The sequence below is a fragment of the Carex rostrata genome, chromosome 10 (assembly GCF_964058835.1).
Source record: "Carex rostrata chromosome 10, lpCarRost1.2, whole genome shotgun sequence".
NCBI classification, from domain to species: domain Eukaryota; kingdom Viridiplantae; phylum Streptophyta; class Magnoliopsida; order Poales; family Cyperaceae; genus Carex; species Carex rostrata.
This window is the reverse complement of record NC_135927.1, coordinates 8,203,736-8,220,113: the sequence shown is the minus strand read 5'-3', so window position 1 is coordinate 8,220,113 and position 16,378 is coordinate 8,203,736. Positions and strand designations below refer to the sequence as shown.

At 33.4% G+C, this 16,378-nt stretch overlaps 3 protein-coding genes across 3 annotated transcripts; 2 read left to right on the top strand and 1 right to left on the bottom strand.

Annotated features, from left to right (window-relative positions):
* Positions 1-4,426: 4,426 nt before the first annotated feature.
* On the top strand, positions 4,427-5,023 carry LOC144560241 (uncharacterized). The gene has a single exon (XM_078309405.1). The coding sequence runs from the start codon at positions 4,427-4,429 to the stop codon at positions 5,021-5,023; it is 597 nt and encodes a 198-aa protein (XP_078165531.1).
* Positions 5,024-8,036: 3,013 nt separating this feature from the next.
* On the top strand, positions 8,037-9,981 carry LOC144560240 (BURP domain-containing protein 6-like). The gene is made up of 3 exons (XM_078309404.1): positions 8,037-8,069; positions 8,695-8,803; positions 9,155-9,981. The coding sequence occupies exons 1-3, from the start codon at positions 8,037-8,039 to the stop codon at positions 9,979-9,981; spliced, it is 969 nt and encodes a 322-aa protein (XP_078165530.1).
* A 3,583-nt stretch (positions 9,982-13,564) lies between these two features.
* Positions 13,565-14,950, bottom strand: LOC144560622 (stilbene synthase 3-like). The gene is made up of 2 exons (XM_078309858.1): positions 14,780-14,950; positions 13,565-14,666 (listed from the first exon to the last, which is right to left on the bottom strand). Exons 1-2 carry the CDS (start codon positions 14,928-14,930, stop codon positions 13,666-13,668), a joined length of 1,152 nt encoding a protein of 383 aa, XP_078165984.1. The 5' UTR covers positions 14,931-14,950; the 3' UTR covers positions 13,565-13,665.
* Between the last annotated feature and the right edge of the window lie 1,428 nt (positions 14,951-16,378).

Genomic DNA, 16,378 nt, shown 5'->3' with positions numbered 1-16,378 from the left:
GGCCCATAAAATATCATCACTCATTATAAATGAGAGGCAGTGATACTATTGACGTACAACTTTCTTCCGCACAAGTTATATACAAGGAACTAATATTTTTATCACCACTTATGATAACAGCTTTTAAAATCCTCTTCTATCGACGGCTCAATTGACCTTGCTTAATTTTTATGCTTTTATCTTAAATTTTCTACTCTAGTTTCTGGCATTTGTTGTACTAGTTATGCCTAAGCCATTTTGTTATGCTTTTTTTTTTTTTTTCTTTTGTGTTTACTTTTCATGCTGAACTATGTCTGTTTTGATGTAAGGACCAATATGTTTCTACTGAAACAGGTGGTAATCCACTTTTTTCAAAAAAAATATTAATTACATCATATACTTCTCATGTGAAAAAGAAACACATCTCATATCTTAGAATTCCGAGACACAATGAAAATATTAATGACACTAATATAACCCATATAATATTTTCATTCGTTAGATCTGTTCAATATATGAAACATTTCATATACTCATGTTATTAAACGATAAGTCTTTATCAACATTTCTAGAACTACAATGTACTTTAATCAACATGACAAACTTATCATGGTATATTAGTATTGCATGCTAATAACCAAGTTTGTGAACATTTTAGAGATTTTTGTTTGTCATCATATAGAGTTCTACGGTTTCCAGACCATGAGCATCTTCTTGAACACTTCTATAAATAAACATAAATTTCATGGAACAATATGCATGTAGCATCCAATTCATAAACATAACATATAAAAGTGATCAACATAAGATAACTTTTAGAACACATATCTAACATCTCTATATGGCAAAATAATAGGGCATTTACAACCCTCATATCATATTGAAGGTTTTTTGGAACACTCTAGTAATGTCTCCAGATGGAAAGATGATTGGACATTTACAATCCTAATACAACACTCCAATTGAAGGTGTTTGGAACACTCTAGTAGTGTCTCTAGATTGCAAGATAATAGAGCATTTACAACCCTAATACAACACTCCAATTGAATGTGTGTGGAGCACTCTAGTAGTGTCTCCAGATAGCAGGATAATAGGGCATTTACAACCCTAATACCACTCTCCAACTGAAGGTGTTTGGCGCAGTTTAGTAGTGTCTCTAGATTACAAGATAATAGAGCATTTACGACCCTAATACAACACTCGAGTTGAAGGTGTTTGGAGTACCCTAGTAGTGTATCTATATGGCAAGATAAGAGTGTTGTTGTAACCCTAATAAAATACTCCAATTGAAGGTGATTGGTGCACTCCAGTAGTGTCTTTATATGGCAAGATAATATGCCATTTACAATCCTAATACAATACTCCAATTAAAGGTTTTTGGAGCACTCTAGTAGTGTCTCCAGATTGAAAGATGATAGGGCATTTACAACCCTAATACAACACTCGAGTTGAAGGTGTTTGGAGCTCCATAGTAGTGTATCTATATGGCAAAATAAGAGGGTTGTTATAACCCTAATAAAATACTCCAATTGAAGTTGTTTGGAGCACTCCAGTAGTATCTTTATATGGCAAGATAATAGGGCATTTACAACCCTAATACAATACTCTAATTAAAGGTTTTTGGAGCACTCTAGTAGTGTCTCCAGATTGAATGATGATAGGGCATTTACAGCCCTAATAGAACACTCTAATTGAAGTGTTTGGAGCACTCTAGTAGTGTCTCCAGATTGCAAGATAATATGACATTTACAACCCTAATACAACTCTCCAATTCAAGGTCTTTAGAGTACTCTAGTAGTCTCTATATGGCAAGATAATAGGGCATTTACAACTCTATTACTGTTAGATAGTAATCTAGCAGTCAATCATAATTGTACTTTGTTCATGAATTGGATGACTAATATATATCATTTTGTTCCATGAGTTTTATTGCCTTTATGAATCATTTTAAGTTCATGACTGAAATTGTGAAACTTCATAATATAGATGATAAATGCTCTAAATAGTCACTAACCGTGATAATTAGCAAGAACATTAATTAGTCATTATAAGGTTAGTATGTGGATTAAATTATGGTTAAGTTTTACAGACCATAGACAAAGAGTTGTCATTTAATCACATAGATACATTTAAGAACATGGTATTTGACTAACCCTAAATGAGATGTTAAATGGTAATGTGTTTGTGTCATTAAACGGTTTCATTTCAGTGTTAAGTTCTAAAGTATGAAGTGTGGTCTTTCCTACATGAGAAATGTGTATTCGTAAGTGTTATCAAACTATATATGTAAAAAGTAGTTATAAAGGTGACATTTCAAGTACACATGACTTGTGCAGAGGAAGAGATGCTCACAAAAAGTATTATCGTCCCTCGTATTATTATACGAGTGATAGTAACACTGGGCTCCTTGATAGGAGTAGAATTATACGGATACGGTATGATTAATAGAGATTAATCATATAAAATAATCTACTCGAAGTTCAAGAAAAGATTAGATTTGTAGAGATGACACATACCTACCCTGAACCTGATCTGTTACTATGAGACGATGGAATTAACACAAGTAAATTATTAAGTTTACTGCAGGATCATGATATTGTTATGGATAACATCATCTGTGTAATTGGGGGTCATACTGTACTGCCAGGTGCCACCTATGATCTATATAAGTTAAAATAGTTTTAATACTATTGCCAACATAACACAGATCCTATCGGGTCACACCGCATAGGAACTGAATTAGAGAATTTTATTATTAATTATAAATAGTTATAATTAATTAATAAGATGGCTAAATATTAATTATAAATGTTATAATTAATATAGAAATGTCATAGAGTTGACAAGCTTAAACATATTAAAATTACAAGCGTGTATGACACGTTGTGTAAAAGTTATCACAACCGCAATCGCAAAGGAATATATTTTTTCAGAACAATTATACATATGGATTAATATATTTAGAATATAATTAAGAAAGCCCAAAAGCCCAGGTCCATTACTATTCAATCTGGGCCTTTCTAGGCCTTGTACTATTCATTATGGGCATTTTTGGGCCAAGGGGCATTTTTGTAATTTACTGTTCACTGACTTACTGTTCATGATGCCTATAAATAGGGGTGGTAGGTTGGAGAGAAGGCATACCATTTCCATTTGCAAGATTGAAAAGTCTGACTGATCGTCTGACGAAGTCAGGTTCCTTTCTTTCTCGACTTTTCCTCTCAAATAATGTTTGAGTTAGGAAAGAAATATATACGTATAGACGTATATATTTTTGAGTGGTTAGTAAGTTATAATCTCATGAAGTCAGCGGTAACTCTGTTTTTGCACGTGGTTGTGAATCAAAGTATCTGCAGATCGTGAGACAACTGTTTTAGCTGAGTGCTGCAGGTAGAGTATTTCTAGCAAAAGAAATACCTACTCTCTGGTTGTTTCTAATGGATTACTGATAGAGGCACTGGATGTCTAGTGCTCTTGTCCATAACAGCAGCAACAATAGTTAGGCAAGCTCAGCGGCAGTTCAAATTAGAATTTGGAACTAAGGTATAATGTTATATTAATTGTCACACCCCGAATATCGGAGGTGCGATGATTTGGCCGCGTCTATTTACTAAGGCATGGATCTTTTATGCATTGTTAATAACATCTATTATTTTTGTCACATCCCAATTTATTTACAATAATTATCATTTTATAGTGGATGATGCTAGAGATATACTCTTTGCACCCTGTTAGATATAATAAACTCAAATCTCATACCTTTAGGTGGCTCTGCTGTCAATTATCCGGAAGCGCTCTTTATCTTCGTATAATAAACCTGTAACCCACAAGGAGAAATGAGTGAGAAATAATAAATTATTTCTCAGTGCTGATTGCCACTCAGATTATTGGATTCAAAGGATATTCATAATGAAATCATCGCACGAGAAATAAACAGTTCATTTCATAATGACGAATGCAAATGCTCAATAACAGTATCCAATTGAATAACAAATATTTCATGATTAAATCAGAACTCTAAGAATCTTATCATTTGGGTCAAAATATTTTAAACCATAAAGTCAAGTAACGTTTGGGACCTAATCTTTATAATCACTAAGTCTGGTAACATTTGGTTTCTTAACTTTACAATTTTCAATCTGGTAACACTAAAAGATACTATAACATGTATCTGTCGTGTCAGGGCTTATACCATTCTAACTATTCTTACATATTGTTAACAGAACCAATACAGAAATAATATTACAATACTGTCATTATCGGAAAGAAAATCAATGATAAGACAGTTACCACAGTTCATGCCGCCGCTGGCTTGTGCCTTAGTGAAAATAGGGATCTTGGTCCTACCACGAATCAGGATTAAAATAAATTCGTAGTGGGAGTTTTATTATTAAATAAAATATTACATGAACAAAGGCTAAAATCTTTACTTTAACAAATGTAGAATATGGCTAAAGAATTGTCTTTCTCGCTGCGTACCCTACTTGAAAAAGAAAAACTGAATACGGACGGATCCAATTTCACCGATTTGTTCCGTAACCTGACCATAGTCCCGAGACGAGAAAAGAAGGAATACATTCTCAACACACCATTCCCTAATGAGCCTAAGTCGAGCGCAACTGTGGACGAGGTCACGAAGTATGCTAAGCAGAAGGAAGATGAGCTTGACGTACAAAGCCTTCTAGTGGGAATAATGGGTCCTGATATGCAAAGGCGGTTCATGGACACCAGATCCTACGAGATATGTGACCAGCTCAAGAAAATGTTTCAAGAGCAGGCACGTATAGAAAGGTACCAAGTGACCAAGTACCTGTTAAGCCATAGAATGGTTGAGGGCAACTCTATAACAACCCATATGCTTCGTATGACGAATGATATAGAGCTGTTAAAGAAGCTTAATGTTCCGTTGAGCAAAGAGTTTGCAACAGATGTTATCCTGAACTCTCTTTCTCCCAGCTATTCGGGGTTCATCGTGAACTGCCATATGCATAGGATGGATAAGAGCTTGCAGGAGGTTTCGGGAATGCTGAGAAAAAGCAAGTAAGTTCAGAATCACAAATTTTATTCAAGGTCAAGTAAAAATCAAGGTTATAAATTCTAAAAAAGAATTGAAAAACATACGAAAAAAAATAAATAAACATGATCTAAATGCAGATACAATTTTCTTCTATTCCACCCCCCAAGTTTGAATGAAGCATTGTCCTCAATGCTTAAATTCACACAAGAAAAAGTAAATAGAAGAAAACATGGAAACTTACAAGACATGGAGCGAGGGGTGAGGCGGGGGATGATTGGCGAGGGCAATTTCCTCCTTTTCACCAATGCGTTTCCTGTGAAAATAAGAAAAAGTAAGATATAAATTAAAATCTAGAATTTAAATAAAGTAAGCAAAAATCCAAAAAATAAATGATGTCGTCCCCAGCAACGGTGCTAAAAGCTTGTTCACACAAAAGCGTATGCACAAAGTTTCAGTATAGTAAACTGTACCTTTTAACCTTAAATACACTTTCAAGTCAGATTGCAAGTGCACAATCCTATTGAGTAGTATATTATCGAGTATCGATCGCAGGGATGGTTCAAATATTAATTAGATTTACTTAAATTACTTAAAAAGTAGAAGTTGGAAAAGGGTTGGTTTTGGTTGTTTATATTTCCTAAATAGTTCAATGACAGAGATTAAAACAAATAAGAGAGTAAATAAATTTGGTTTAATTCAGTAATATAAAAGGCGTTTCCAGGGTTTCTAATTTCATCTTCAATTTTGCATCTCGATACCTGACGCGGGGCGCATGGCCCTTGAGTTAATACAGTAGCCATTCGTTTCTGTATTAATCTACACATATTCAAATAACATGGCCCTCGGTACCTGACGCGGGGAGCTATAGCCCAAGCCAAAGAACCAAGATCGCACGCAAAGTCAAAGCTTGTTTTATGGCGTTATCACTTGATACTAGAGATCGTAAACAGGGGACATGTAAAGATTTGTAAGATTGACACAATCAGTAACACAGCTGATCCACTGACAAAACATCTTCCTCAAGCCAAGCATCAAATGCACACTGCTTCTATGGGTTTGAGACACATAGAGGATTGGCTATGAGAGTCTCTTAAGACCTAGAGACTTGTATAGTAGAGTCTATGATGATTGACTCTAGCTTAAGTGGGAGATTGTTAGGTAGTAATCTAGCAGTCAATCATAATTGTACTTTGTTCATGAATTAGATTATTAATATATATCATTTTGTTCCATGAGTTTTATTGTCTTTATGAATCATTTTAAGTTCATGACTGAAATTGTGAAACTTTATAATATAGATGATAAATACTCTAAATAGTCACTAACTGTAGTAATTAGCAGGACACTAATTAGCCATTATAAGGTTAGTATGTGGATTAAATGATGGTTAAGTTTCACAGACCATAGACAAAGAGTTATCATTTAATCACATAGATACATGTTAAGAACATGGTATTTGACTAACCATAAATGAGACGTTAAATGGTAATGTGTTTGTGTCATTAAACGGTTTCATTTCAGTGTTAAGTTATAAAGTATGAAGTGTGGTTTTTCCTACATGAGAAATGTGTATTCGTAAGTGTTATCAAACGCTATCTGTAAAATGTAGTTATAAATGTGACATTTCAGCACACATGACTTGTGCGGAGGAAGAGATGCTCACCAAAAGTACTATCGTCCCTCGTATTATTATACGAGTTATAGTAACACTGGGCCCCTTGATAGGAGTAGGATTATACGTATACGGTATGATTAATAGAGATTAATTATATAAAATAATCTACTCAAAGATCAAGAAAAAATTAGGTTTGTAAGGATGACACATACCTACCATGAACCTAATCTGTTACTATGAGACGATGGAATTAACACAAGTAAATTAATAAGTTTACTGCAGGATCGTGATATATGCCAACAATTGTGATTTAATTTGCTGAATTTTAAATAGTTAAATTATGCAATTGTGACTTTGTGTTACAATGTATTAGTTTTTATTTTTTTTATGTCTATATTCAGTTTTATGAACATTCGCTATACCCTTTTTTCATATAAATGTTGTCATAAAAATAATTAATTGATAATTTTATTTATTTATTTTTAGGTTATTGATATAAAAATAATTAACATGTTTACGCACTAAATAATTACTTACCTTTTATTACTTTTATATTTAACGAAGAAATAAAGACAAAATAATTTATTTCATTGTAGAAGGAAGAGAAATTATAAAAAGACAAATATTGTTCAAGATGAAATATTTGATTTGATTTGTTTTTATTTATTGCATATTTTTTGTTTGAATTTTAAACCTATAACAAAGCACGAACAAAATACTAGTTTAACTCTACATTTCACAAACACAATTCTCATACAATGGACCGCCAACAACCTTTGTATCTCATTAAACATGGCAGATGGCCATTTTTGTCTCACTCAAAGTTGGTATACATGAGTCGGAAATAAATCTGCTGTTATTCTGAAGGAATAGTAACAACATGTTATTCTGAAGGAATAATAACAACATGTTATTCTGATTCCAACCAGTTATTTTTATTGAGATTCAAGCACAAAAAAGTTTTTCATTGAAATTCACGCATGAAAAACTTTGAATGATGAAAATGTTGGAATAATAGATTCCTATGTTTATTTCGAAATAACAACAAAGATTTATTTCCACATGATCACGATAGATTGTCAAAGTTGTGTTCATCAAAACTTATTTGATAAGCAAATCACACGGTGGCTTTGCTTTTCGTACTTCCCTAACAATTATATAATGAAATCGAAAGTCACTCAAATTAATCCCTTCAATTACCAAACTTGCGATTAGGCGAAGTTTAGCCAGTATCTTATTACATTATAATATTCTATTTATTTTCACACCTGATATATATTCGGTCAATCGGAACTTAAAGACGACCCATATATCTTAGTCCCACAATGACTACTCTAAAATAACCACTCATTTGTAAGCCTTTAAAAAAACCTAAGATCGTCCATCAAAGGCACACCAATCTGAGATTTCTACTTCTCTGCAGCCATGGCCCGTCTTTTCCTCCTCTCTTTTCTTTTGGTATGTAACTCTATTATTTTATTTATTCAATACCTTTACATTATGTTTTTCTTATATATGTAACCGTATATTTTATTTATTCAATAGCTTTAGCTTTAACTTCTATTTTACCTTTTCAATTTCTTGTTTTGGACCTTCAAAAAAATTTCTTGTTTTGATATATAATATATAGGTGAATCTATGATGTGTCAATTAATTAATCAGCACAAGTATCAATCCTATATCAAACCCTCCTACGTAAAGATTATATATGTGTCCACTTTCATGTCTATATGACCTGACAAAATGTAATTATTCTCCGGCCAGTACAAGCTATAAGATTGGAATTTCATGTTGACAAGAAAAAACGTTTATTTAGCTCACTTGATAACAACAAAAAGAAAGGAAAAAGTTATATATTTACACAGACACACACACATATCATAACCATCTGGACAATAGAGATTGATCTATACTTTTGGAATGTACTTGTTCACTATAATTTGTATATGGTTTTGCATGTATATTTATACTACGACAATCAACTTGTTAATAAAAATTCTATAAAGAGTATAACATCTAAATGCAACCATTTAAGATAAATCAACTTTTGTCAAATCCCATAATGAACGTATACTTCTTGTAGGTTGTTGTGGCAGTAGAATCTCGGCAAGCAGTATCCCCATTGGAGGCCTACTGGCTCTCTGTCTTACCCAACACCACCATGCCAAATGCCATCCGCAATCTCATTGATGGTTCGATTTCGATCTCCTCTTTAATTGCATTGGCATAAAACAAAAGAGAACATGCATGGCGTAGTTGAAATGACCACCAAGGCACCAACATATATACAATATAATTTACTTGTATAAATCCGAGTTCATTTGGAATTTTCCAGTAGCATGAGAAGTATATTATTGCTCATTTTTAATTTTCCATGATTTATGGTTGTTATCACTTTATTTTCACTACACTAAATTATCACATTTGTTGGAGATATAGTTTCCTTGAAAGCTTTCTAGAATGCAAGTATGTACTTACGTACTATTGTCCTGGACTCCTATGTACGCACACAATTCTAATTAACTTTTGTTTACTTGTGACAGTTATGAAGGACTCTACAGTCGCCAAAAACCGAGTGAAGGTGCGTGATGGCATGGGGTGGTGTCTTCTTAGATATTTGCCTGGTGAATTACCTTCAGCTGACTATGTTCAAAGCACGTTCTTCCTGATGAAAAACATGTATCCTGGAGCCCAAATGAACCAAGGGCTCGACTTCGATCAAACCATAATCGGAGGTGCCTTTGTTCCCCGTGCAAAAGCTGATCGCATAAATTTATCTTCAGAGAACCTCCCTCAGATCTTAGACCATTTCTCCATGGTCCCAGGTAGTAAAGAAGCGAAACAAATGGAGAAAATCCTCAAAGATTGTGAGGTACAACCATTGATGGGTGAGAAGAAGTTTTGTTCAACTTCTCTCGAGGTCATGATCGATAACGTCATCGCTTTACTCGGGACCACTAATATAAAAGCCCTTTCCACAACTATCCACCGGAATAACGGGAGAGATCAACAAGGAAAAACGATATACACTATAGCTTCCCCAATAAAGAAAATACCTTATCATTCTAGATTGGTTATATGCCACCAGGAGCCATCACCACAGGCAATACACTACTGCCATACCAATCATATTGCATATGGAGGATTTGTGATTCCTCTAGTTGGAATGGATGGGTCAAAGGTTAATGCTGTTGCTGTGTGCCATCATGATAAAATGAACATGCATCGATTCTTTTTCGAGGCATTGAATGTGGAGCCCGGCGCCGTTGAACAAATTTGCCATTTCCTCCCAGAAAATCATCTTATTTGGGTTTCTAGTGAAGCAATGAGCAAAGCTCATGTGGATATTGGTTCTGATTGTGTGTCTTGAAGTTTAATTGTACGTGTTTTCTTTTCACCTGACCCTTAGAGGCATTGAATAACAGTGTAACCTACTAGTGTAACTTAAATTGTAGCAAATAATTAATGTTTTGCTTGCATAACATAGTTCGTTTGCATTTGTCCCAAAGCTTCTCACTAGCTATATACCTCTGTGGAGAGATCAACAGAGCATTAATTTATGAGCATTTTTTTTTTCAAATTTGCAGAGTAATTAATTAACTTGCCAAAATAATTCTCATTCTCGCGGTATACTTTACCCAAATGACAAGTAGTTTGAGACTCGTTATTATAACCTACGAATAATCAAATATATTACACACTTTTTATTTTTAATTTACACCGAAATTAATTGATTAGACGCACTTGAAATTTTGTTACTTCTAAAGATGAATTTTTATGTATACTCGAAACTAAGTTACCAATTATGACCGTTATAATTCAGTGCTTCTCTAAAGATAATTGTTTTATTTTCTTTTTTCCAAAATGCTTGTGGCGGTTATTATTTGGAACACAAACATATTAAAAATATAATAAATGTTTCTTACCTCAACATAAAATCATAAAATTAATTGTGCGAATAATTGCTATACTCGTACTTTTATATGTAGCAATTATAATATCCTATTTATTTTGAAACCTCATATCCAGTCAACCAGAATAAATTAATTAATTAATTAAAGATGTACCATTCATTAAATAACCACTCATTCCTATGCATTGATTAAACCTATGATCGTCACCAATCTTAGATCTCTAATCTACAGTCATGGCCCATCTTTTCCTCCTCTTTTTGAGTGAGGGGGGTGTCCGATGGGCATCGGACCAAATAGGGTTCGATGAGGGGTTTAAACCGTCGGATCTGCTTTAAGATTCGCACTCGCAATTTCGCGTCTGCTTTAAAATCCGTACACACGAATCCTAAAGCAGATCCGACGGTTTAAACCCCTCATCGAACCCTATTTGTGTCCGATGCCCATCGGACACCCCCCTCTCCCCCTCTTTTTACCTTTAGTATGTAACTCTATTATTTTATTTATTCAATAGCATTAGCTTCGACTAGCTTCTTGATTTTAATTTTCTACATTTTTTCTTTTTCAATTTTTTTTATTTTGATATTTAATATATTGGTGAATTTATGATGTGTCAATCAGTTAAAGTATGAACCTACGAAACCTTCAAAATTAACATAGACAAACTTTCAACTTGTAACTTCCTCCTTTTGTACATTAATTAAGCTTTAAGATCGGAATTTCATGCTGTAAAGAAAAAACATTTATTTCGATCACTTAAAACAATGATAGACTTGATGATTATCAAAATAAAATAAAATAAATGATAGACTCAATAAAGTTTTTATTTTCCTTATTCTCTTTAACGAAACATTAAGAACAAAGGTCGATCTTTCATTGATTTTTTTTTCTATATATATATATAGAGAGATAGGCTAATATGTTTTCGGTAGCATATGGGCTGAAATACACACGGTCAAAATTTGAAATTTCAAAATCCAAAAAGTTGATCTGAACCGTTCATCTTGTTCTCCATATTAATATGTGCTTGGAGACCAAATTTTATATTTCTCTAAATTTTTTTTACTATTTATTAAGCCACTTTGAAAATTGTTGATCCAACGGTTTTACTGTTTTGTTAAGTCACCGTTGGATCAGCAATTTTCAAAGTGACTTAATAAATAGTACAAAAATTCAGAAAAATGTAAAATTTGGTCTCCAAGCACATATTAATTATATGGAGAACAAGATGAAACGGTTTAGATCGACTTTTTGAATTTTGAAATTTATTTTCTAAACTGAGGTGTTAATTTCTCCATATATATATATATATATAGAGAGAGAGAGAGAGAGATGGGCTATGGTGCATTGCAATGCATGGAGGGGTTTGTGCATTGGACCATAAATCTAAAATTCAAAATCCAAATGGCCGATCCAAACCGTTCATCTGGTTCTCCATATTAATATGTGCTTGGAGACCAAATTTTACATTTTTCTGAATATTTTTACTATTTATTAAGTATTTTACAAAATTGTTGATCCAACGGTGGCTGCTGATTTTACTGTTTTGTTAAGCCACCGTTGGATCAACAATTTTGTAAAATACTTAATAAATAGTAAAAAAATTCAGAAAAATGTAAAATTTGGTCTCCAAGCACATATTAATATGGAAAACAAGATGAACGGTTTGGATCGGTCATTTGGATTTTCAATTTTAGATTTATGGTCCAATGCACAAACTCCTCCATGCATTGCAATGCACCATAGCCCATCTCTCTCTATATATATATATATATATATCTGTTTTTCTTAATGTCCAAAATTTGGAAACTTGTTATATTTTTTTCTTGCTGATTTGACTGTTAAAATTGTTTACATTAATTTCAATGGTTCACATGTGTGTGTTTTATTTATTTTGTAAAATTGATTTTTTTTATTTTGATCTGTGTTTTATAATTGTTCCTTTTTATATTTATTTTGCCACAATTAGCTTTTAAAACATGCAACTATGTCATGTATAGTATAACGTATGTGTGAACCAAATCAAATTTAAAATAAAACCTGATGTAAATATGTTTACGTGGGATATATTGTCGTGATATATAATTCATGTTTATGTGAGATATATTGTCATGATATCTATTGTCATTAGGATTATGCATTTATTTATTATTGATACTTCCTTTGATAAAGCTGAGTATAAAAGTATGCATTAATGATTACATAAATGCAGAAATTACATTTCTAAAATAAAAATAAACAAGAAAAAATTTATTTATATAAAGCATTTAATAATTTCATTTCGAGTACATTGGATATATATGAGATTTATATAGTCTAAAGCAAAAAAAGAAGGTATATAAATAGGGATAGAACAAATACAAAGAAGAGAAATTCCTCTCAGTACTCAATATTCTAAATTGAGCTCTTAAAATAACACCTCTTTTTTATTTAAATTCATTTTAAATTTATAAAGTACTCAATTTATCATTTATTATGAAAAAAAAATACAACATATGTAATAAACTTAATTGGCGTAGTTGTGAGTACAAATGACCCATATCTTTACTTCTATGCATGTCACAAGTAGAAAAATGAATTACTTGTGGTCACAAACAAGCTAATTATAATTAAAAGAGTAAGCCTTTTTTCCACAAGCTATATATTTTTTTATTTCTTTTAATAAAGGATAATATAGAATCTTCATAAATTAAAAATGAGTTTTAATATAAAAGTCAATTTTTATATATGATATAAGAATTTTACAAGTGAAAACACTTAGTTTCGTGGTTATTGAAGATTTACATTAAATTCTCCCTTGATAATAAAGAATATATCTGAATATAATTTTTTTTATATATTCATTTAGAAGAAATGTACATAGCAAGTCATAATTCTTGCTTTATTAGAATATCACATCCGTTGCCAAATATACCGTAACATATCCGTTGCCATACCGTAACATAATGCGCCGTGTTATATATGATATAACAGAAGAAAATAACATAATAACATAACATAAATAACATAATATTAGTATGAGTATTCTAAAAAGAAAATAACATAACATAACAAAACTAAACATCATATTCATTACATTTCCAAACTTGCATGAACTTTATTGATACTTAATAATACAGCCAGACACAGGCACACGGTAGGTATCAAACTGGGACTGCAAGGGCACGGACAACAGCTGTCTCGATGGTAAGACCTGGGCCAAACCCTAAGAGCACCCCAAATTCGGCTCCTTCACCGGTGGTAGCCTTTCGTTCTTTCTTTGATCTCTTCCTCATCTCATCCATGACAAAAATCAAACTACCACTCGCCATGTTACCGTACTCCGCTAACACATGCCTGGTTGGAAGCAACTTCTCCTCCTTTAGCTTGAGCTCAGTCTCTATTCCGTCTAGAATCTTCCGTCCACCCGGGTGCACAATCCAAAACAGAGAATTCCAGTCTGAGATACCCAGAGGTTCAAATGCCTTAGAGAGACACTTTCTAATGTTATTGGTGATATGCATTGGGACAGCAGGGTCCAAATTCAATACAAAGCCCGCCTCAGATACACGGCCATTAATAGCCTCAGTTGTTCCAGGGATGATGGATTGGCCTGTTGAGACAATCTCATAGAGAGGTCGTTCAACAGACATTTCTGGGTTGGAACCAACAATGACTGCCCCAGCGCCATCGCTGAACAAAGCCTGGGCAACGAGGGTATCCGTAGAGGTTTCAGATGGGCCACGAAAGAAACTGAGAGTGCTCTCTGAGCAGATAGCAAGGACGCGAGCACCAGGGTTGTTCTCAGCTAGGTCTTTTGCTAGGCGAATGACAGTACCACCAGCATAGCAGCCATTGTGGTAAAGCATGTAGCGGTTCACTGTGGACTCAAGTCCCAAAAGGTTAACTATTTCGCAGTCCGGACCAGGCAAGTGAACACAGCCAGTTGCAGTATGAAAAATGAGGTGGGTAATCCTAGACCTTGGTTGGCCCCACTCGCGCAATGCCTTTTCGGCTGCTTCCTTGCCTAGCCTCAACACCCCGGGAGCAAGCAAAGTGTTCCGACTGTCCAACGATTGATCATTGTAAGTTCTGAGATTGGGGTGATCCTCAAGCATCTCATCTGTTAGATAAAAGTGACGCTTTCGAATCTCTGTCCTGGTACCTGCAGTTGAAAAAAAGTTTGTTAATCATTTTGTGGAATTTATACAAAACAAAGAAATAGTGGTGCATCGATCGGTTGGAAGATTGAAGCAAAGGAATAAGTCTAGTGATTACATATTCTTGTAAGCTTTTGCTTATGTTCTGTAAGGTGCTCGCTGTTGGTAACATTAAAGTAGTAATCGGGATAATCTAACTGATAGATGAAGTTCGCTGGAACAGCAGTGCCAATGGCAAGAACCATAGCCATGTCTCGAACAGTACCCATTCTTCTTGTCTTGTGCCAATATTATTCCTTTCGGAGTTGTCTTTCGAAAGTATCCCTATTTATAGAGTAAATTCGACCATTTTGGTGTTAAGTCATGCATTAGAAATTTACATAGTCTCTATAAAATATAATGTTTTCTTAGTGTGTTCTCTACAACAATAATCATGTTTTTCTCGGCAAAAAGAAGGGTGGTACATCGCTTAATCAACGATACCGCAATGGAGATAGAAAACTGGCGATTATACATTTAAGTTATTACGTGATGTTGGATTTAATAAAGGGTACGCCCATTATGGGAAACTAAAAACCCGATCCGTTATAAATAGATGCGAACCCATTATGAAAAGGTGCATTAGTTTTATATAAACCATCCATACCTGTCTCTCTCTCTCACTAATAATCAGAAAAACGTGTGAATAGTAACAGCCAAAATTAGAGAGAAAAGATAGAGGGCACTAAGAAGCACTCTGTTAAGGATTGAAGGTTTTAGGTCGTGGAAAACGCAGGGCTTCCGGCTTCGGTTTGTGATTCCTTGCAGAACCAGTGATACTGCTACGCTCGCAAGATCCGCTTCCGCACGAAGATTAACGGAGTATTTTGTAAGTTCTATCCGTTAATTAACATTGGTATCAGAGCTTTTATAGCATGTATTCTGGTTTTAATAAATAACACGAATTGTTCCGAAAATTAATTTCATGTTTAAGAAAAATCGAATAATTATTTTTTTTTTTAAATTATTTTTTTTCTATATCATGGTTAATTTTCAGAATTAATTTACAAATTTTTTTTGTAAATTTGATCAATTTAAATACGAATTTTATTTTTAAAAAACGTATTTAATTGTATTCACTGTTTTTGGAGATGTTTTAAATGTATCTTTTGGAGATGCATTGCAAAACAGTGATGTTGTATAGTGGAAATGGGAGATGCAAAGCAAAACCATGCATTTTTAGTTGTTTATGGATCTTATACAACTGGTTGGACAATTTTTTGATCCAAATGAATCACAACCGTCCAAAGAACCATTTTTTCTCAAAAATTTTCGGATTTGATGGTTGATATATGGTGTGTACCATTTTTATACTTCTGGATTGTATAGAATCCATTTCTAGTTCAACCAGCGCCAATGGATGGGTCCATTACTGTTTGAAATGGAGAGGTTGTATACACCAGTTCAAACTAAATAAACTTGGTCCATAACTTTCTTGTAGACCGCGAAAAATAGATCCATTTTTGAAGCCGCTGGGGCTTGAACCCGGTTGGATACCTTGGAAGACAATGATCTTACCACCATGCCACATTATATTTCTTGTTCTATTATTCATTCTATAGATTATATATACTACAAAACCGAAGTTGATAAAAATTTTCTTTGCAACTAGAATTTTTGTTTATATATATATTATATATATATACTATATATATTATATATATATACTATATATATT